This window comes from Symphalangus syndactylus, chromosome 6 (genome assembly GCF_028878055.3).
Source record: "Symphalangus syndactylus isolate Jambi chromosome 6, NHGRI_mSymSyn1-v2.1_pri, whole genome shotgun sequence".
NCBI lineage: Eukaryota > Metazoa > Chordata > Mammalia > Primates > Hylobatidae > Symphalangus > Symphalangus syndactylus.
In genome coordinates, this window is record NC_072428.2 from 129,815,573 (window position 1) to 129,837,837 (window position 22,265).

A 22,265-nucleotide genomic window follows, 5' to 3' on the forward strand; every position below is an offset into this window, starting at 1 on the left:
AGAATAAAGGAGCGTGGGGTGGGCGCGGAAAGAAATGGGAAGGGGCGCGGGGCGCAGAGCGAAGTGGAAAGGAGGTGCTCCGAAAGGTAATGTGGGGGGGCGGTGGAAGCTGAGCCGCATCACCTTCATTTATCGCAAATAAATAAAAAGCACAGTCACCGGTCCGCCTTTCCCGGCGCCCCTGCCCTCCCCGGGCAGCCGCCCACCCTCGCACACGCCCCCTCCCCTCCTGCGCCCCCGGCCCCTCTCCCCGCCCTGGAAGCAGGACCCTGCCGGCGCCGGGTCCCGGTCACCTTCCGGGCGAGGGAGGGGGTCGCGGCCCCCTCGGGCCCCGGGTGGGGGCTGGGGCGGGCGCCGGGGGCTGCGGGCGCGGGGCCGCGGGCAGAACAAAGCTGCGGGGGCCGCGGAGGGCGGCGGGCGCGGGGTCGGCGGGGCCGGGCGCCCCTTACCTTCGTACACGGGGGCCATCGGGGCCGGGGTGTCCGCGGTTCATGGCAACGGGGACGGGAAAGCGGCGCGCGAGCTCGGCCCCCCCAGCCTCAGTCGGAATCTGCCATCTTGAGCCTGTGTCTCCGCTCTCGGCGCAGCCGAGGCCGCCCGCGCCCGCATCACCGCCTCCCGTGGCCGGCGCCGGGGGAGGGGGCCGGGCGCGCCGCCGCCGCCGCCGCCGCCGCTGCCGCCCGGGCCCGGCGCGGGGGGCTCGGGGCTCGGGGCTCGGGGCGGCCGGGCGGGCGGAGCGGCCGAGGCCGAGGCGCCGAGCGGCCGCGGCCCCCGAGCGGGTCCGCGGAGGGGCGGGAGCCGGGGGCAGCGCGCGGCCAGGGCCGGCGGGGCTCAGCTCAGCATGGCTGGGCGCGGGGGCTCCGCAAAAGTTGCTGGCGGAGGGGGGCGGCGCGCGGGGGCGGGGCGCGGGGCCGGGAGAGCCACAGGGAGTCCGCGCGCAATCGAGCGCCGATGGCACGGATGAGAGGCGGGGAAGGCCGAGCCGAAGGGCAGAGCCGCACCAGCGGCCCGAGGGGACCGCGCCGGGAGGGGCTGCCGCGCAGCGCGGGGGGACTGGGCGCGGGGCAGGCCCCGGGTAGTGGCTGAGAGGGCCCGCCTGGACCCGGCGGGCGCACAGCTCCGAGCCCAGCGCAGCCGAGCCGGTCTGCAGAGGGGCCCCAGAACTTTGTGTGTGTGTGTGTGTGTGCACGCGCGCGCGTGTGTGTGTGCCCAGGTGCGAGGGTGCGCGCGTGTGCTGGCGGGGAGGGAACCGACCCGAAAGAGAGCCCCGGGCCGGCAAAGTGGCTCGCCCATCTCACAGCCGGTTGGCGCTCGAAGAGGTAGGAGTGGAATGAATGAATGAAGGAGTGGGCGCGCGCCGTGCTCCCGAGGAGGGCGGGTGAGTGGAGGAGCTTCGGAAAGCCACACGAGGTCAGAGGCACCGAAGCCCTGCCGTGCACGCCGCGGAAATGCAGCCCCCGGGGTGGTCTTTGGGTTCCTGCCGGAGTCTGGCTTCCACGCCACCCTGATCTCCTCCGCCTCGCGTCTACACTGTCCTGAGGGCCCCCACTCCATCACTTGAATGGGAGCTCACACTGTTTGGGTCCTCGCTTTTCTCAGCGCTCTCTCCTATCAGGGCTTCCGCTAAACACTCTCCAAACTCTCCCCAGCCCGGAGTCTCTCTAGGTTTGCTTCTCCAGCTGCCTCCCGGATGCCCTGCCATCCCCTCCAACTTAGGAAGACTTGTTGGGTCTCCTCTTAGGCACTGTTTTTAAAACTGTGGGTCGTGACACAGTAATAGATCATAAAATAAATGCAGCGGAAGGCAACCGGCTTTCAAAAAGAATGAAATGGAATCCAATAGAAAATATTAGAGTCCATTGCCCTTAGAAAGGGCAACTATTGTTTCATAAACCTTTTGTTTCGATTATAGGTACTGGACAAGTGTACTGGACCATGATGTCAATTTTATTTCCGACTGTGAATCATGGGTTTAAAAAAGTTGAAAAGCTATCTGTGTAAAATAATGATCTCTAACACTGTATAACTTTCTTAAAAACCTCGTGATTTTTTCACTACTTCTTATCCTTTCCGGTCTCCATCCTCCATTCCCATCCTCCAATCCCCCCCAAAAAGGTAACCTCTTTCACACTTTTTTAGTGGCACATCACGACCCCTTCCTCTGTGTGATCTTGTACTCTGTGGTCTTCCTTGCTCCCATAATCAATGCTACACTTTCTATCCCTTTTCTCAACTTAATGCCATTCACATTTGCAGAATCCCAGACTACTGTTGCTAAAAGGGACCTCAGAGGTCATCTGGGCCAGCCCTGCCCTTTTAGAGTTGAAGAAATGGAGTCCAGAGAAGTAAAATCTGTTGCCCAGTATTGAAGCTTAGGAATAGGTCTCGTGGCTCCCACGCTAGTGTTCTTTGCTCCACACCGGTCATTTAACTCCTTCCCTTCTATCCTCCCTGCAATCTTTACCTTTAGTCTTGGCCCAGGTCATCCTAAATACTGCCATCTTCATAATACGTGATTCTGGCCATGCCATGCTCCTGGCTAACATCCTCTAAGGACTCAACCTCTGCAGGTGGGGCTGAGTTTTCTAGTGCCTTGGCTTTTCATCAAGGCAGGCGAGTCCTGACTTAGCTTTCTAAGGACATGAGTTCAGCAAGTCACTGCTTCTCTAGCCAAACTGGTTTACTTGTAGCCCACTGCCAGCTTCACCCATCTCTGTCATTGTGCCTTTGCCCAAGCTGTCACTTTCCCACCCACTTTCCCAGAGGGGTGCCTTCTCCATCTTCTCTCTTTAACCAGATTCTACCTGTGCCGGGCTCACCTCCTCCACAAAACAGCCTGAGATAGCATGGGAGTAAGGCAGATCTAGGTTTAAATCCTAGCTCTTCACTTAACTATGTGATCTTGGTCAAATTGCTTAACCTCTCTGAGCCTCAGTGTCTGTATTTTGATTATGAGAAGGAGAACAATAGTAATGTTCTCCTTTTGCATCTGTAAATCTCTATCATAGCCTTCACCACACAGGTATGTAACTCCCTCTTACATACATACCCTGCATGTATGTCTCTCTGCCCTTTCTAGTGCTGGCCATTAGAACTTGCTGCCATAATGGCAGTGTAGCTACTTATGTCTGTGGAGCACATGAAATGTGGGTAGTATGACTGAGGAACTGAATTTTTAATTTTAATAACCATGAGTGGTTAGTGGCTACCATTTTGGACAAGGCATCTCTAGACTGTAAGCTCAGTAAGGACAGAAACTATGTTTTTCTTGCTTTGTATTGTACGTCCAGTAACTGTGCATTGCCTAACGCATGGTGAATACTGCACACATATTTGTTGAATGGATGATAGCTGCAATTTGTTGCATGCTCCCTTGTGTCCAGCACAACACTAAAAACTTGATAAAAGGCATTTCATATACTCCTCATCACAGCCTCTGAGGCTGGGTTAGATTAGAGAGAGAGTTTTGTGTAGAGGGCAGACACATAGTAGGGGTTCAATAAAAGTTACTATTATTCTAACTCCTCCCTCTGACCAGCCCCACTGACTTTTGTCTCATCTTTCCTTAGGCTCACAGAATATTTCCTGCCTATTGCTCACACTCTGTTGTCCACAGCATACCCCCACCCTAAATGGCTGACTCTTGTCTTCTGTGTAGGTACCCTGTGTTCATAACTGGATTGGCAGCGTCTTGGAGCAAGGCCCTGCTTTATAGGACTGCCCCTGAATTCAGCACTGACCAGTGTTCAGTAACTGCGTCTAAGTCCATCCCAGCTGCTGTCTAGCAGTGAGTGATTCTAGGCAGTCTTAAAATGAATATCACTTGTGTCAACCGAAAACATTTTACAGGTAGTCTCCGCCCCATAAGAAGGGAACCATCTTGGGCAAGGAAATAGAGTCCCATGAAAGGGGAACAAGATGGAGCCATACAGATAGAGGCCCACCTTCTCTTCAGACCACAGTGACTGAAGCTGTATCCATGAGATGCAAAACATTCATTCAATTGAGCTAGCGAAGTTGGTATGATATAACGGAAAAATATTCTTGAAATAAGCTTAGATTTTCTTTCATGAATTGGCAGACTGAGTATACTAATTGTCTCCTTTCCTTCTGGTGACTGCAGTCAAGTGGCAGCAAGGTATAAACCTAACAGTGAAATGTCACTAAAGGAGAGCATGGGAGCTGGGAGGAGAGAGGATCTGTGACAGAACCTGGGGAGTACCAGTATTTGAGACATGGAAAGAGGAAAAAGAGCTCCCCATGGACGAGAGGGCAGAGAAGTTGGAGGACAGCCAGGACAGGGGGGTTCCTCAACATCCCAGCGAGGTCAACAGTGCTGCGTGCTATTGAGAGGCCCACGTCAGATGAAAGCAGAAGAGCAGCTGGGTGCTGTGGCTCATGACTGTAATCCCGGCACTTTGGGAGGCCGAGGCAGGCAGATCACCTGAGATCAAGAGTTCGAGACCAGCCTGGCCAACATGATGAAACTCCGTCTCTACTAAAAACACAAAAAATTAGCTGGACGTGGTGGCAGGCGCCTGTAATCCCAGCTACTTGGGAGGCTGAGCTAGGAGAATCACTTGAACCCAGGAGGCGGAGGTTGCAGTGAGCCGAGTTAGTGCCATTGCACTCTAGCCTGGGCAACAAGAGCTAAATTCCATCTAAAAAAAAAAAAAAGGCAGAAAGGCATCAATTGGATTTAGCAACAAGAGTTGCATTAGTGACTTTGGTGAAACTAGTTTGGAGGGAAATACAGGTTTCTGAAATTCCACCTGAATATGTGTCCTGTTTTATGGGTGGAGATAGTAGAAGGATGAGGAGGGCTAAGGAGGTACCAGAAAAGAGCACCAGAGGTTGCTCCAAGCAGAGAGGGCATTGCCAGTCATGGGCCTGAGACAATGAGAGGGGTCTGGGAGCTGTCCCATTTGGCTAGAGATAGTGTGCATTGTATTTTATTTATTTAATAAACACATTAGCAGTGTTCTAAGGAGTTTAATCATTTAAAAAAAATCACTTTTTTTTTTTTAACAGTACATGGAACTCTAGGTTGCCAAAATACCATTTAACTTCAGGGTGCATTGAAGAACAATAATAAAGGCAAGAAAACTGGAAAGGATTTAGTAACCATCTATACCAGTTACCTCTCCTTAATTTGCCTTTCTACAAAATGGTGCAAGTCATATCTTTCTCAGGAGTTGGTAGAGTGAACATGGGGGAGCTTTGACCTCATTTCAAGTTCACTTTGCTTACAGGACATGGAACGAAAGGTCTTTTTTTTTTCATGTATGCCTATAGTTGTGAAACTGCACAACGTCACAATATCTTCAAGGCCACAGGATAGAGATAACCCTCTTTTTGGTGTGTGCATTTAGGTGTGTATGTCTCTATTACTCTCAGGGTATTCTTAGCATGATGTCTGTGTGGCTTGTCTATGATTCTCACTTGGTGTGTGTTGCTCTTATTTTCCTGACAGCTCTTTATTTTCCATGTCTGAGCCTGTGGTTTATCTCTCGAGGATGTGCCTGAGGGAGGTAGGTCACTATCTCAAGTTCTGTCTTTTGATATCACACCTCTCTTTTGGTCCCTTGCTCTATCTCTATTTTCCTCTCTTTCTGACTGTGTGTCTAATTTTCTTTTTCTCTGTATCTTTCTATCTTTTCCACACATTCTTTATTTCTTCTTCCTCTCTTTTAATTCTGTTTCTTAACAAGTCATAATAGAGACCTATTTTTGTTTGGATTATTCTTAAGAAATTACCTTGTCTTTCTGCTTTAAACCTTTGATCCGTTTCAATGATACAATTTATAACAGAGTACTATTTAATAACAAAACTCTTTAACTGAAAGCTTCAGTGACAAGACATTACACTCACAGAGAATTTAAAAGAGTAGACGTTTCATTCAAATGAGGAACAATAGAGCTGTGGCTTTAAGGGCAAAGGGGAGAGCGAGGCTTGGCAGGGTGAAGGGAATCTGACTGTGGAAATGGCAGTCTTGGAGAAATTACACTGGCAAAATCAGGGGAATAGGGAAACATCATTCATTTTTCTGCTTCTGCTCCTAGAAGAAAAATGATCAGACACCTGAATAGGGGTGCAGGAAAAGCAAAGCGATGCCATAAGAGCATTCAGCAGAAAGGAAATATGGCAAAAAAAAAAAAAAAAAAATGCAATCAGCCTATGAATGAAAAGAAGCTGTAATGTAGATGCACAGAAGGTAGGGCGATTTTGTTCAAGGTTGCGGGAATGGCAGATTAGGATGGATTTGCACATGAGAAGCAGTTCAGAGAAGCAACCCAACCCTGCAGAGAAATTTCTGTGATCATGGGAGGTAGGTAATAGCTTGGTTTCCCTGACCTGCAGTCCAGGCTGAACTTGGACAGACTAAGTAGAAATGGTGCAGAAAGAAGCTTGGGGTGGAGGTAGAAATAAAGGTAGACTGAGGAGAGCTCTTTTAAAAGCCTGCAGGTCCTGTTAAGCCTACCTCAGCCGTGAATCAGTGGACCTGTGCATTTCTGTGCAGTGTGAAGTTTCAATTGTAAGGTTTCCTCCCACTGACATGAAAGAGCTTGCTCCTATGTGGCAACCCTGGAGGGGCTTGACTGTCATGGCAGAGGGCAGTTAGGACTGACTGTTTGCTCTGAGGTTGCCAGTGGCTTCTTAGATGCCAAATCGCATGCCCTTTCTCAGCCCCTCCCCTGCTTGATCTCCAAGCAAACATGAGTTAGACACTGTTAATCACCTCACTCTTCTTGAATCACTCCCCTCCCTTCACATCCTTCACATGCTTATTTAGTTTTTTGGGGTTTTTTTGTTTTTTGTTTTGTTTTGTTTTTTCCCAATATTCCTAGTCCTTCCTCCCTTCACATGCTTGTTTAGGTTTTTGTTTTTGTTTTTTTTTTTTTCAATACTCCTAGCCTGCCTTTCTGCCTGCCTGCCTGCCTGCCTGCCTGCCTTCCTTCCTTCTTTCCTTCCTTCCTTCCTTCCCCCTTCCCCCCTCCCTCCCTCCTTTCTTTCTTTCTTTTTCTTTCTTTCTTTTTTTTTCTTTCTTTCTTTCTTTCTTTCTTTCTTTCTTTCTTTCTTTCTTTCTTTCTTTCCTTCCTTCCTTCTTTCCTTCCTTCCTTTCTTTCTTTCTTTTTCTTTCTTTCTTTCTCTTTCTTTCTTCCTTCCTTCTTTCATTTCTTTCTTCCTTCTTTCATTTCTTTCTTCCTTCCTTTCTTTCTTTTTTCCCAAGAAAATCAATTCATCAAATGTTCAGCTACAGCTTACTATGTGCTAGATTCTGTAGCAGGAGCTGGGAGTAAAAAAGGGAATAAGCCATAGCCCTGGCTTTCAAGGAGCTCAAGTTCAAAGAAAAACCACCAAGCAAGGAGCATGATACAGGGTAATGAGTGCAGCAGTAAAAAGGATGCACATGGTCAAAAGATAGTACAGAGGGACAAATGGCAAGGAGTGTGTTTGGGGCGGGGGAGTGGCACGTCTGTGCCTGGCACTGTGAGTTCTGGCAGGTGACAGCAAATAGGATAGAAAGATATGAATGTCCAGGATCTGTAAGAAATTATAATATTTCTAAACATGCAAAGCAAGGCCAAGACAGTGGTCGAGAATGATGCTGGAGATTGTATGCCAAGCTGAAGAACTTGTACTTTATTCTGAATGCACCAGATGTGGGGAAAAATGAATTCAATTTTGAACATGTTGAGTCTAAAGTACCTATGAGATATTCAGACAGGGATGCTCAGTTGCCAGGTGGGTGTACAGGACTGGAGCTCAGCCAAGGGTTTTTAATAGAACATAGAGATTGTTTTGAGTCATCAGTAAGTATATAATGGGTGGCTGATCCATAGAAGGAGGTGAGATCACACAGGGAGAGGTTACATGGCAGCATTTCTCAAAGTGTGGTCCTTGGGCTGTCTGCATCGAAGGGGCTTTCTAAGGATGCAGACTCCTCAGGCAGAACCCCAAACCTGCTGACTCAGGAATCTCTGGGGGTGGCACCCAGAAATCTGCATTTTGAATTTACTCCCTACGGGACACATTTACACAAAGCAGTTCCATAACTACAGGTGTGGAGGGAGAGGCTAAGAAGCTAAAGGAGGGAACTAAGAAGAGAGAGACCTGATCATTTAGGGGCCATGTCCTTCTCCCTTCACCCTGTTTCTTGATGGACTGGATCTAAGCTCTCTTCTGTTCCCTTTCTGCTTGTTCTCTTGGCAAGCTCATCTCTAGATCTCTGAGGCTGGTGTTTGAATTGACATAGTCTCTTTAGCACTTGTCCCACATTTCCACCTGCTTTCCGGACACCTCTACCGAATGGAACTCATCTCCTCCCAAACCTGCTTCTGGTAAACAATAACCACCTCCTAGTCCTTCAGCTCCAGCCATCGCAGGTCAACTGCCAGGACCCATTGTTTTGTTGTTGTTGTTGTTGTTGTTGTTTGTGTGATAGCTTTTCACATTCTTCCATTCCTCTTCATTTCTACTGCCAGTACCTGATTCAGCCTATCCCTACCTCCTCCTTGGACTGCTGCACTATTTTTTTTAACAGGTGTCCCTGACTCCAGTCTCTCCCTCTTCTTTAATTCACATAACTGATTGCTGACAACATTGTCTTGCTGCGCACTGCATACCATTGCTCAGAGATGTTCAGAGTCACCATATTACCTGCACAATAACCTTCATCACCTTAACCTGACACCTAAATCCCATCATGATCTGCCCAAAATTCCCTTCCCAATCTCATTTCCCACTCTTGCCTCTCATGCATCCTAAGCAATAGCTGCACATCTTTGTCTTTGTACATGCCAGCCTCTCTGCCCAGAGTGTCCTGAACTCCATGTTTTCCCCATCCTTTAAGACCCAGTTCACATGCTATTTCCTTCATTAAGCCTTTCCTATTCCCCAGCCCACATCCCCAGAGGTAATTTATCCTTTATTCTCCTCAAAGCATATTTTAGGTCTGTTTCTGCTGCATTCATTTTTTCCTATCTAGTATTAGAGGGGTTTTTTTTTGTTTTTTGTTTTTTTGTTTTTTAAATGTCTCACCTTTCCCTCTATGGGAGCAATGAAAGAGTTACTGACCATCAGGAAAATTAGGTGCATCACTTTTAACTGGATGATGATAAGGGAAATGATTTCATTTCTCTGCACCTCAGTTTTCTCACCTATAGAGTGAGATAATAATGTCTACCTCATCAGTAGAAATTATTCATGTGAAGGAAGGGGAAGATAAACTATACAAGGCAACAAAACATCGTAGTGTCATATATGAAGGAGACACTTAATAAATGTGTACTGAATCCATGAGAAAGGGTATACTTCTAGACAGCTTTGAACAGTTCTGGGAATATAATAAGTGATAGAATGCAAGGAAGAATTTAGTTTTGGGATTACCTGTTTTTATTTTAGTGAAAAGTTTCACAGATAGACCTTTTAGTTCCAACAACTTCAAAGCTTAATTTTATTTTTTAAGCCTAGGGTTCTTCTTTCTTTTTCTTTTTCTTTCTTTCTTTTTTTTTTTTTTTTTTTTGATATAATCCTGAAGCTTTTCACTCTATGTGGAAGACACATGTGGTTGCCTGCTGCCTATCTCTGGTGTCTTCTTCCTCAGTTGTAGAACTCTGATTTTATTTAGGCAGTAATGTACCTGCCCAAGAAAGTAAATTATGATTGGTCTAAGTCAGTTGCAGCAAATCAGTCATGTTTCCAGTGGTGGTCATGTGGCCCAATGAGATAAAAGGTAAAACTTGGAGACTTCTGAGAAAGTGTCTCCTTTCTCATAAAGGTGTGTTCCATGGGAAGAGGTGGTCCATTTCCTTTCCCTCTTCTTCAGCCATATCCTAGTAGGATGGGATGCTTTGGGTGGGATCAATTAGAGTGACATCTTGCAAGTAAGGAAGTAAACTGGCCTTGGAACCACTGACCTCCAGCCTTATTGAGAGGAGAGCTGTCTTTATGAAGACACCTTTAGCAAGGATCCCATTACCTACAGCTAACAGCATCTTAGCCATTTTAAGGAAGAATTTAGTTTTGTGATTTCCTTATGTGTTTTATCACAATCTGTGTATAGATCTTTTAAAAATAATTCAACAGCGGCCGGGCACGGTGGTTCACGCCTGTAATCCCAGCACTTTGGAAGGCCGAGGCGGGCGGATCACGAGGTCAGGAGATCGAGACCATCCTGGCTAACACGGTGAAACCCCTTCTCTACTAAAAATACAAAGAATTAGCCGGGCGAGGTGGCGGGCGCCTGTAGTCCCAGCTACTCAGGAGGCTGAGGCAGGAGAATGGCGTGAATCCCGGGGGGCGGAGCCTGCGGTGAGCAGAGATCGCGCCACTGCACTCCAGCCTGGGCGACAGTGAGACTCCGTCTCAAAAAAAAAAATAATAATAATCCAACAGCTTCAAAGTGTAAGTTAAAAAAAAACAAAGAATCTTTTGTCATAGAATTCTGAGGATTTTCGTTTGTATGTATGAGATGAATTTGAATTTTTAAAGAATTTCTTTTGGAATACGGCAATATCTTCAGCTTGCATTCCACTTGCCCTAGGTAGTACACTTCATCAACTTTCAGAAGCTGCTGATTTGTTTTGCTTATCTTTTCTTTAGGAGACATATGCTGCCTGGCCTGCCTGGCTGATGTGAGCTAGTTTGTCTGGTTGAGTTGGATGTTTAAATAGAAGGCAGAACAACAACAGGTAAGATTTTAAAAAACATCCTTGAATTTCTTTGGGCTCTATTGACATTATTACATTCATTACAAACTTCTGGATGTTAAGTCCTGTGTTAAATAGCCAGAGAGGGGAAGGTGGTGGGCAGCTGGGGGAGAGGTGACTAACAAGATGGCGCCACCGGGTTCCTGAGTCTGAGGGTTGGGTAAAGCCAGGGCAATGACTGGGATGGCCAAGAAGAGCAAGCGATAGAAACTCAGGTCCAAAGGTCGTTAGGCATGAAACCTAACCTGACCACCCTATTTAATATTGCAACTTGCCCCTCTACCCACGCTGTCCTCTACTTCACCCCATTTTCCCTTACCTGGTGTTCTTAACCTTTTTTCTTGTTCCCGTGGATTTCTTCTGCAGTCTGGTGAAGCCTGGGATTGCCCTCTCAGAATAATGTCTTTAAATGCATTGAATAAAAACACATAAGACTACAAAAGACGCTAATTATATTGAGATACAGTTACTAAATGTGTATTTCTTTATTGATACAATTTTGAGAAACAGTTACTAAATGTATGTTTCTTTATTGATACATTAAATAACAAGATTTAACCACAGGTCCACTAGCTACAAAGTAGTGATGAATGTAAACAGTTCAAGAAATCTGCAACAATTGTCAATCTGATACAAAATATCTGTGATTTCAATTGGTAACAAAGTTATAGGTATTGCTGTGGCTTCTGAGGTTGTAGCCTACAGTCAGGTTTGAAGGTTTAAGGTTAATGAAAATAAACGGGCCATTTTTCCCCCTATCCAAGTTCACAGATCCCCTGAATTCTATCCATGAAGCTGCTATGAGTCTGAATTCCAGGATAAGAATCCCTGCCCTTATCTTATTCTGCTATATTTGCATAGTATTTATTCTCTTCTAACATCATTTATTATTTACTTATTTTTAAAGTTCATTTTTTGTGGTCTGATTCTTTCTATTAGAATGTAAGTTTCACAAAGTCATTGTCTGTTTTGTTCACTGACATATTCCAAGCGTCTAGAACAGTGCCTGGCACTTACTTGAGGCTCAGTAAATACCTGTTACATGAGTAAGTCCAGAATGCACCAGCATCTGAGTCTAGACAGAGGAGCCAGGCCCGTGGTCCTTCTGAGTGTGGGGCACCATGCAACTGCACCCATCGAACTGCCCACCAGCCAATTCTCTTGTACTTTGGAGGGAGCCAGACTGCTATGTGGAGGTGGACTTGGAGACACTGATTTCTGCCCGTGGCACAATTGGGATTGGATGTGTGGAGGAGAAGAGGAAAGGCTTGGGGCTGGGAATGAAAAATGGACATGGCACATGGAATGGCCGTGCCTTAGGGCTGGCCTGCCCCAGACTGGGGCCAGGTGTTAGACAACAGTTAATACAAAATATGTTTAGACAAATAGATCGGGCCTGGACTGGGGAGAGCCTTTAGTGCCCAGCAGAAGTATTTACATCTATTTCCAAAAGCAATGGAGAAGCACTGAATATTTTTGAGCAGGAGTCCAAGTTGGTAGGATGAAAGAAGGGCTGGAAATAAGGGCTATAAGATTTTGAGTGTGAGTGCCCACCTTATAAATCATTAGCAAAAGCAGAATATAACCCTTTCTCCAATTCTGTATGGGCGACACCCACCAATCTGGTAAATGGAGGTCCTTAGTGTAATGGGGTGTCATTCTCACTTTGTTGAGCACCCACACCAGACATACATATTCACTTTTTGCCTTTTTTAAATAATAATTTGAGAAGTTGTAGAAAATGCTTATACCTTTAATATGTTTAATCTCTCTCTCTCTTTCTCCACAGGGTCTTGCTCTGTTGCCCAGGCTGGAGTGCACTTGCAGTGGCATAATCACAATTCACTGCAGCCTCAACCTCCCAGGTTCAATCAATCCTCCTGCCTCAGCCCCCCAAGTAGCTGGGACTATAGGCATGCACCACCATGGCTGGCTAAGTTTTAAAACTTTTTTGTAGAGACATGGTCTCTCTGTGTTGCCCAGGCTGGTCTTGGACTCCTGGGCTCAAGCAATCCTCCCACCTCAGCCTCCCAAAGTGCTGAGATTACAGGTGTGAACTATCTCACCTGGCCGTTAATCTTTTTATTAGTGAAATATCTGACCCAACGGCTAGGATCTGATGATCTTTTTAGTATGGCCTCAAATCACTGTATCCTGTAAGCATTTTTTTTTTTTTTTGAGTTGGAGTCTCTGTTGCCCAGGCTGGAGTGCAATGGCACAATCTCAGCTCACTGCAACTTCTGCCTCCTGGGTTCAAGTGATTCTCCTGCCTCAGCCTCCCAAGTAGCTGGGACCACAGGTGCCCGCCACCACACCTGGCTAACTTTTGCATTTTTACTAGAGATGGGGTTTTGCCATGTTGGCCAGGCCGGTCTTGAACTCCTGGCCTCAAGTGATCTCCCCACCTCAGCCTTCCAAAGTGCTGGGATTACAGGCGTGAGGCACTGCACCTGGCCTAAACATATTTTCTTCTAGAGTGTTTTTAGGTCTGCACATGGAGTCCTAGGTCAATGCTGTCACCAACTCACACTGAGCCCTAACTATGGAATCTGAGCAACATCATTAGTTAGGCCCATGGACAAAATACCAAAGTCATCTATTTCCATGTTCCATTATTTCCTCTTCTCCATACATTATACATACAACAGTTTCCCTTTATCACACATAACTGTGACCGCGTGGCAATCATTCTACCCCAAACTGCTGCAGCACAATCTGAGGCTTACTAAATATTTGCCTCAGCCATAAAGCTGATAGAGCATTAGTTTACAATGCAAGTAGGGACCATGAGGATCTTTTGGGTTTCATGCTGAAACATTTGAGCTGCTCCTCCTACTGCAACTATTACTACTAAATGCATTATATGATTTTTGAAAACTAGAACAATCCAAGTCTGGATAATTTTTAAAATTCTCATTTCTTTAACTTCCCCAACTGTTGTCTATTCACCCTTTATTCTACCTTTAAAGCAAGAAAATCTGAAATAATTACTTAGAAAATTTTTTCATTTCCGTCAAAACAACAAAACCTATATCGTTTGAGTGATTAGTCAAGGACAGTTAACAAAAGGACAGTGGTCAAAAAGAAAAATGGCTCTTTAAACTCTTAGAGAAAAGAAATCAAGCTTGCATTGTGATCAAACTAAATGAATGTACATAGTAATAAGCAAAAATTTGAATGGCAGACCATGTTTTTCTTGCACCTATGAATTCATTCTGATGGATAAGATAGATGGCTTAGGACTCCGTATTACATTTGTATGAATTAATAGATATTAGGGGAATGTGTAATAAGTGACTGCATGATTGACTGATACAGGTTTTGGATTTTTATTTTTATTTTTCTGAGACAGGGTCCCACTCTATCACCCAAGCTGGAGTGCAGTGGTGCGATCTTGGTTCACTGCAACCTCTGCCTCCCAGGCTCAAGTAATCCTGCCACCTCAGCCTCCCAAGTAGCTGGGACTACAGGCACCCACCACCACACCCAGCTAAGTTTTGTTTGTTTTTGTAGAGATGGGGTTTCACCATGTTGTTCATGGCTGGGCCTCTTGAGTAGGTGGGACTACAAGAGTGCGCCACCATCCTCCTGCCTTGGCCTCCCAAAGTGCTGGCATTACAGGCATGAAACACTGTGCCTGGGCTTAGGTTTTGGATTTTACATCTGATTATCCACAAAAAAGGAACCCAGAAACACTAATATAGTGGAAGCCATTGCCTCAGTTAAGTAACACAAGTTGCAGTGACAGATAAATGCTAACAGTAGCCTAACACAATGAAAGTTTATTTCTCATTCTGACAACAGTCAGCACAGGGGTTTAGCCCACATAGTAGTTCAGGGACCTAGGCTTCCCCTACCTGTGAGTGGGAGCCTCGGAGGCCTTCACTTCCAGCTGGCAGATAGAAGGAGAAAATGGAGGATACCCCCACGGGAGATTTTTACGGGCCAGGCCTAGGCGTGGAGTGCTGGTTCCCTCTGCACTCGATGGGCCACAACTCAGTGACATGGCTACCTCTAACCACAGGCAGGCTGGGAAATGATCACATATGATGCAGCTACTAAAAATAATGTCTGAGTTATACCCATTGGCCAAGGGGAAGTGTCCGTGATATATTCGTGAGAGGAGTAAGTTTCACAGTGTGTTGTATTGTGTAATATTTATAAAAAGAAATGTGAAAATCCCTAACTATACTGCATGTCTTTGTATAATCCTAGTGAAAGGTACAGGGGGCTGTATACCCCAGGCCCCACACATCTATTACCACAGAGTTGGGTATGGAGGCAGTGGCAGAGATATGAAATTACTAACTTTTTCTTTACATATCTTTGGAGTGTTTTTTTTTTTTTTTCATTTCTTGCGGTGATCCCATACTTACTTTGGAATTAAATTTTTAGGTATCATTTTAAAGTATGGGTGGTAGTTTTTGTGAAATTTAGAAAAAAGAAGTGAAGAAGAATGTGTTTGTGCATCTCCACACTGTAATATTTTTTTCCTGTGGGAAGATATTTTTCGAAGTGGAGCAGAGCTTGTCTGTGTTCCAGGGTATGCTATATCCCATAGAAAGCACACCTCAAGATTGATTCCATGTTTAGCAAGTTATCTCCACATTAAAACTTTAGTTTATCAGTTTTGTGCATATCATATCATGCACATAAGTGCCCTGAACCTGAATATTCCTGTCCTAAAATGACATACTTCTCATTCTAAATTAATATATTGATATTCTGATTTGGGAAAGATAAAGCCAGTCTGGGGTTTTATAGGAATAGATCAGCTCATCAGATCCTGATAACTCTTGAGTAAACTGGTAAAATAGAGTTACCAAAACCACAAGGCTAAGACCTGGACTCCTGGCTTTACAGAGATTCATCCAATATCCACCGCTTCCAAGGAGAGCCAGCCAGCTTCACCCATGGTCGGCTTGGTGGTTTGTGTGCTGGCCTGCATCATCACCTACCTGCTTGTCTTTATTCTCTCTGCAGGTCCCAGAGGTTTGCCTTTTAAGTCAAATTTTTCTGTAGAACTTCACCCAGCATCTAGATACAGTTTATTGACAATGAAAACAAAACAAACAGATATAGAACACAGTGATGGGAATACAGGTGGTTATTCTTGAGGGACTGCATGAAGCACAGTTGGACAAATAGCCAGTCCTCTTTATCTGCAGGGATGTGGGCAGGAACAGGAATCAGACTCCCTGTCTGTTTTTACTCATAGGAGACTGAGTTTGCTCTTCATTGGGTCCTAGACTTCCAAGTGAACCCTACTACAAAGGATGAATGAGGCAGGAGAGAAGGGTATACTTTCACCCCTGTCCTCCAAAAGAGATATCCTGGAAAATGCACTTTTAAAGTCATAAGTATCATTTGAGGCCCAGGTAAGAGAACATCAATAGGAAACAAAGCAAGATGGTAAAGGAAAAGAAGAGCAATAAGAATGCTTGGTGCGAAGAAGGGTCATGTGGCTGTTTGTCTGCAGCCTGACTGATTCATGGCTAAATAGACAAAATGTGCAGACCATGTCACCAGTTTTTAGATATGTAATTGAATGGTTATCTACTATGGGAATGGCATAAACTAAAAATATTACAAAACATATCTCTAGAAATCCTGTGCCATTAATACAATTTTAAAAGTATTTACTGGGCCAGGTGCAGTGGGTCACACCTGTAATCCCAGCACTTTGGGGAAGGCTGTGATGGACAGCGCACTTGAGGTCAGGAGCTCAAGACCAGCCTGGCCAACATAGCGAAACCCTGTCTCTACTAAAAGTACAAAAAAATTTAGCTGGACATGGTGGCACACTCTTGTAGTCCCAGCTACTCAAGAGGCCAATCCAGGAGAATCACTTGAAGCTGGGAGGTGGAGGTTGCAGTGAGCCAAGATCCACCACTGCACTCCAGCCTGGATGACAGGCTGAGATTCCATTAAAAAAAAAAAAAAGTATTTATTGAACACCTACTCTGTGCCAAACACCATTTTAGTGAGTGGCAAACAACAGTGAACACCTTTGTACTAAAAGGCAAGACAGAGACCCAGAAAAAACAAACAAGGGAGTGTGGTTTGTGATACTGGGGCCAAATGAAAGGCTCTTGTTATAAATTTGATGGACTTTTAGGGGATGGGAAGATCACAGTCTGCTGAAATAGTCAAAGAAAGCTTACATTTTGAGCCAGGCATTTAGGGATGGATTTGATTTCGAAAAGCAGAGAGGAAAAGGAAACATATTTCATATGAGATGGAATAGCGTAATAATGAGAACATCTACAAAGTGCTTTACAGTTTGCAGGGCATTTTCTTATTCATGATTCAGAGTGAAAATAAGCCAAGCTTTTCAGAGCCAAGTGTTGAAACCAATCTGACTTAGTAGAAAGTAATCATTCCCTCTTACCTCTCTCTCCTGTCTTCTCTTTCCTGATCAGGGTTCATGGTTTCATACTGACTTTTTAATCCAAAGCCATTTTATAGGGGATTTCTTCTACAAAGAAGTGGCAAAGAGAATGAGAAGGCTGCATTTCTCAAAGAAAATGCATCTTAATGCTTGTATGGGTGTGTGTATGATGCACGTGCATCTATGTGTGTCTGCTAACAGTTGGCACAAGACACTTTCTATTTTTTTTTTTTTTTTTTGGTCTGCTTATTTGAGATGGAGTCTCACTGTCACCCAGGCTGGAGTGCAGTGGCACGATCTTGGCTCACTGCAACCTCTGCCTCCTGGGTTTAAGCAATTCTCCTACCTCAGCTCCCGAGTAGCTAAGATTACAGGCATGCACCACCATGCTGGCTAATTTTTGTATTTTCAGTAGAGATGAGTTTTCACCATGTTGGCCAGGCTGGTCTCAAACTCCTGACCTCAAGCGATCCATCCACCTTGGCCTCCCAAGGTGCTGGTATTACAGGCATCGGCCACCACACCTGGCCAACACTTTCTATATGGGATGAACAAGACATTTTGTGCTTTATAATCCCAGTGTAGATATCTTCTGGACTTTGAAGAACTTCCCTTTTCTAGCCAATCTTATGTCTTCTCCCTTTCTTAACTCAAAGTAGACCTGTTCCTCCTCGCTGTTTCACTGCCCCACCTCCTTTTCACACTTCTCCTCGTGCTGTCTGCTCCTCTGCCCACCTAACCAGGCCCTACTACCACCCTTCTGTTTTCAGGTCAAGCCCTACCTCCTTCATGAGCTCTTCTCCAGTTGCAAATGCAACTGATGATCATTTGCACCCCTGTTCATCTCTGCAGTAGTTCTTAATTTGGTGGAGGGCATATTATATCCCCTTAAGAATGTGATGAATGCCTTGGACCCTGGACACATATACACACGAAATATGTGTCTAATCTCAGGGGACCATGATCCCCTGAAAACATTGCTTTTCTAGATCACATTTGTTTGGAACGAACCATATACTTCAATGCCTTAAAATATACTTTTACATCATTTGCCTAATATATGTCTTCATAATTAGACTAACTTTGAGGAGAAAGCTGTTGTAGAATTTTTTGGTATCCTCATAGAACTTGGTTAAATGTAGAGCACATAGCGGTGTTTAATGGAAAATGAATGAATGAACCAACTAGGGTTCATCTATGCAATGGCATAGCATTCAGTGATAAAAATAAGCTATCAAGCCACAGAAAGACATGGAGGGGGCTTAAATGCATACTGCACTGTGAAACAAGCCAATTCAAAAAGCCTGCATACTGTATGATTCCAACTATGATATTCTGGCATAGGCAAGACTATGGAGACATGAAGAAGACAGTGGTTTCCCAGGATCTAGGGGAGACAAAGGGGATGAACACGTGGAGCACAGATGATTTTGAAACTGTCCTGTCTGGTACAGCAATGGTGGGTGCATATCATTAAACATTTGTCAAAACTCATAGAATGTACAACACAAAGAGTGAACCTTGATGTAAACTATGGTCTTGAGTTAATGATAACGTATCAGTATTGGCTCATTGATTGTCATAAATGTACCACATTAATGTAAGATGTTAATGATAGAGGAAACTAGAAGGAGGGCCAGGGTTATATGGAAATGCTGTTTTCTGCTCATTTTCCTGAAAATGTAAAACAGCTCTTAAAAAATAAAGTCTATTATCTGAAAAAAGAAGAGTAGTTTCCAATTTTGGCTGCAGCCTCTAATGACCATTGGGATAAAGAAGAGGCAATGCCTTAATACAATGCATGTATTTTAACTTTTTGAAAATTGTATCTGTCATTGTTAAGCTCAGTTAAACTTGCTGCTTGACATGTCGACACAATGTCCATTTTTAAATGAACTAACAGAATTGGTAAGATATGCTGTCATGATAGAGACTCAGCCAATTCTAATGTCAATGAAAGGCTCCACATTTAATGTACACGTTTCAACATGAAGAAAATCCATTAAAATATAATTAGTGAGTTTTACACATAAATAGAAAGAAGGCCTACCTAGACCTTGCTGCCATTTAAAAGAGTTCTTTCTTCTTTGTCTGTTTTTGTATTTTTCACAGAAGCTTTGAGGAAGAGCCATAACTACCTGGAGCAGAATGATTATTTGGAGCCACAGAAAATCATTTTAGGGAGCAGTGGGTCCAGGTTCAGTGTTGTGTGTTCAACTCGGAAAGAACACAGTTGGGTGGCTGACCGGGTTTCTTCTCCCCTGTGGCTCTGCTTGCATTGGTCATTCTGAGGTCAGGCAGGGGTTTGGCCACAGTGTTAGCCATTGGCCCTGCATTGATCCTCACGTAGTAACATCTTGTTTGGTTATTAAAGTGGCTGAATTGTTGGAACGAAGCATTGCAAAGTCTTGTTATTCCATCCATCTTCACAAAGACTATAAACTAACTTCACCATGTAGTGACTCAGCTGGTTGGCTAGAAAGTACCTTGTAAGATGGCCTATTCTGCCAACATTTCCTATCCCAAACAAATCTCCCAACTCTCACCAACTCTTTGCATTCCTGTGTAGTCTTTAGAGTGAGGGGCTGGGAGTGGGATGGAGGAAAAGGTAGAAGAATGAAGTAAAGGGTCAGTGCATAGGCAGTAAGTACTGCTGATCACTGTAACGTCCACTCATAGCTGAGATACGGTGCTCAAACTTCCCCCAAAAAAGCCATGCTGCCCTCATAGTGACTCGTTGGACCCCAGCCATGGATCTGGCCTCAGCATTCATTTGATTCCATGCATTACCTTCTTGAATAATTATAAAAATTATGTTTTCCAAATAGAACAAAGAGATACTTCCTGAAATTCTACTCCTTGGATCACTCATGATATGCATTCAAAGTGCTTAGCCTGGGGGTCGCCATTGTGTACACACAATAAATCTTAGTGTATCAAGAATTCAGGCAGTCATGAAGCTCAAATGACAAGAATTTTTATTTTTATTTTTAACAGACAGTAGTCAGGGAGGGCAGTCATTGCTTAGACAATGAGATTCAAGCAAGTGCTGTTCTAAATCTCTGAGCTCTGTAGGGGAGAAGATGGATGAAGCAGGCAGCTTGAAGAAGGAGACACGCCAGCCAGAAGGAAAAGAAGCCGGTGAAGCAGAAAGAGAAGAACACACGAAAGGGTAGGAAGATGAGAAATGGATGCCAAGGAGAGGGAGAAAGAGATTGTCAGCAAGGGAGGCAAACCGGGGAGAAAACAGGGAGATTCCCGCATGGGTGGAGCCAAGTTTCCACTGTGCTGTGAGCAGAGGAAGCCAGGTGTATTGTTCCTGAAACTACATTATTAACTGCCTAACATATGGCTCACAAGGTACTCGTGGAAGCGAGAGCAGGAAACAAAATGCAAGTCAGCTGGGCTAACGCTGAAAAATAGTGGTCTGTGTGAGTTTTGAGAAGTGTGAGAATAGAAACCTTCTATGCAGGAGATCAGCGTCTTTGTCTGTTTCCTACACCGAGGCTCAAAGAGAACATTTGCTCCCAAACCATGGTTGTTCTGTTTCAGATAAAGTTGTCTCATACCAACCATAATTCATGTTCCTGATGGTGACCCTGAAGCACAAGAACCCAAGGAAGCTTCGGAATTTTCAAAGAAAAATGAATTATGTAGAGTGGTGTGACCAGCAAATGCAGTTTGAATTTTAAGTGTGTATTCTAATTTCTTTAGAAGATTCTGATTCCATGTGTGAAAGATTGAATTACCCTCAATTATCTAGGATGTGGCCCATTTGCCAGCCAGCCTGGACCTCAGATCTTAGTTCCGGTTCTGTAACTTCAGTTGCCTGCCAGACATTTCCATCTGGGAGCCCTGTCGTCACTCTGAAACATTCTCAGAACCACCCTCCTTCTCCACCTGCCCTCAGAAATTAACACCATTCCTCTCGCATTGTCACCTTTGATTGTCTCTTCTTTACTTCCATACACTGCTTTTTTTTTTTTTTTTTTTTGACAGTCTCATTCTGCCACCCAGAGTATGGTGGTGCAATCCCTGGTCGCTGCAGCTTCCACTTCCCGGGCTCAAGCAGTCCTCTCAGCCTCCCGAGAAGCTGAGACCACAGGTGCATGCCACCAAGCCCAGCTAATTTTTTTTTTTTTTTTTAGACGAAGTCTCACTCTGTTGCCCAGTCTGGAGTGCAGTGGCACAATCTCGGCTCACTGCAAACTCTGCTTCCCAGGTTCAAGCAATTCCCCTGCCTCAGCCTCCCAAGTAGCTGGGACTATAGGTGCACGCTGCCATGCTGGCTAATTTTTTGTGTTCTAGTAGAGACGGGGTTTCAGTGTGTTGCCCTGGTTGGTCTTGAACTTCTGAGCTCAGGCAATCTGCCTGCCTCAGCCTCCCAAGTGCTAGGACTACACCACGCCCGGCCTAATTTTTTATTTTTTTGTAGAGATGGGGTTTTGTCATGTTGCCCAGGCTAGTCTTGAACTCCTGAGCTCAAAAGATACACCCCCCTTGGCTTCCCAAATTGCTGGAATTACAGGCATGAGCCAACATGCCCAGCCCAGTATGCTGCCAAATTTTTCTTCAAATGATTTCCTAGTTCCTTCCTTGCCATTCTTGCTGCCCTGAATTAAGCCCAAGTCCTCATTTATTGGCTTCCCACTTGACTCCTTCTATTTTAGCCAGCACACATGGTGTAGAACAACTTCCTTAATGTGGCTTTCACTTGGCTTCTGACTCAGAGTGTATGAGGTCTCCTAATTTCCTAGGGCAGTAGGCCTGGCCCGTCCCCACAAGCCTCATTACTGCTTTATCTGCCCATATCCCATCACCCTCTATCTGCATCTTGTTATCCAGTGGGGAGTTTCCACTTCTAGGTTCCAAGCCAGAAATGTGTGGATCATTCTGTCTTCCCTCACTTCCTTAAACAACCCGTCGGCAAGTCCCACAGACTGGATCTCCAGAGTTTCCCTGTAGCTCTTTCCTCCAGGCTCACCACCCTAGTTTAGGCCAATGCCACCCTTTTTTTGAGACTCTGGAAGAACCTCCTGACAGTTCCTGCTCCTCTCTGGCCCCTCCAATCCATTTTCTACACAGTGGCCCAGAATCTTTAAAAATGCAAATCAGATTGTAACATGCCTCCAGTGGCTTCTCATTGCACCTAGGGTAAAAT

General features: G+C 45.1%; 1 protein-coding gene and 1 long non-coding RNA gene across 13 annotated transcripts in view; one reads left to right on the forward strand and one right to left on the reverse strand.

Moving 5' to 3' along the window:
* The window catches only part of HIPK2 (homeodomain interacting protein kinase 2), a 222,798-nt gene extending 221,955 nt beyond the window's left edge, over window positions 1-843 (reverse strand). For 4 of the 8 annotated variants that reach the window (XM_055284202.2, XM_055284201.2, XM_055284199.2 and 1 more), the window contains exon 1: window positions 450-692. In XM_055284202.2, the coding sequence (XP_055140177.1) occupies window positions 450-468 (19 nt within the window). In that variant the 5' untranslated portion in view covers window positions 469-692. Of the gene's footprint in view, window positions 1-449 lie in introns of all 8 variants that reach the window. The other 4 variants (XM_055284206.1, XM_055284203.1, XM_055284200.2 and 1 more) reach the window with 3 other exon arrangements.
* A 131-nt stretch (window positions 844-974) lies between these two features.
* Window positions 975-19,495, forward strand: LOC129485091 (uncharacterized). Of its 5 annotated transcripts, none has more exons than XR_010121420.1 (6): window positions 975-1,378; window positions 10,607-10,695; window positions 12,503-15,705; window positions 15,932-16,091; window positions 18,449-18,563; window positions 19,217-19,495. It is a non-coding gene; the product is annotated as an uncharacterized lncRNA (long non-coding RNA). The 5 variants fall into 5 exon arrangements; XR_010121421.1 differs by lacking the exon at window positions 975-1,378 and adding exons at window positions 5,295-5,372; window positions 5,474-5,531 and having other exon boundaries at window positions 12,503-16,091; XR_010121419.1 differs by having other exon boundaries at window positions 12,503-16,091.
* The last annotated feature ends 2,770 nt before the right edge of the window (window positions 19,496-22,265 follow it).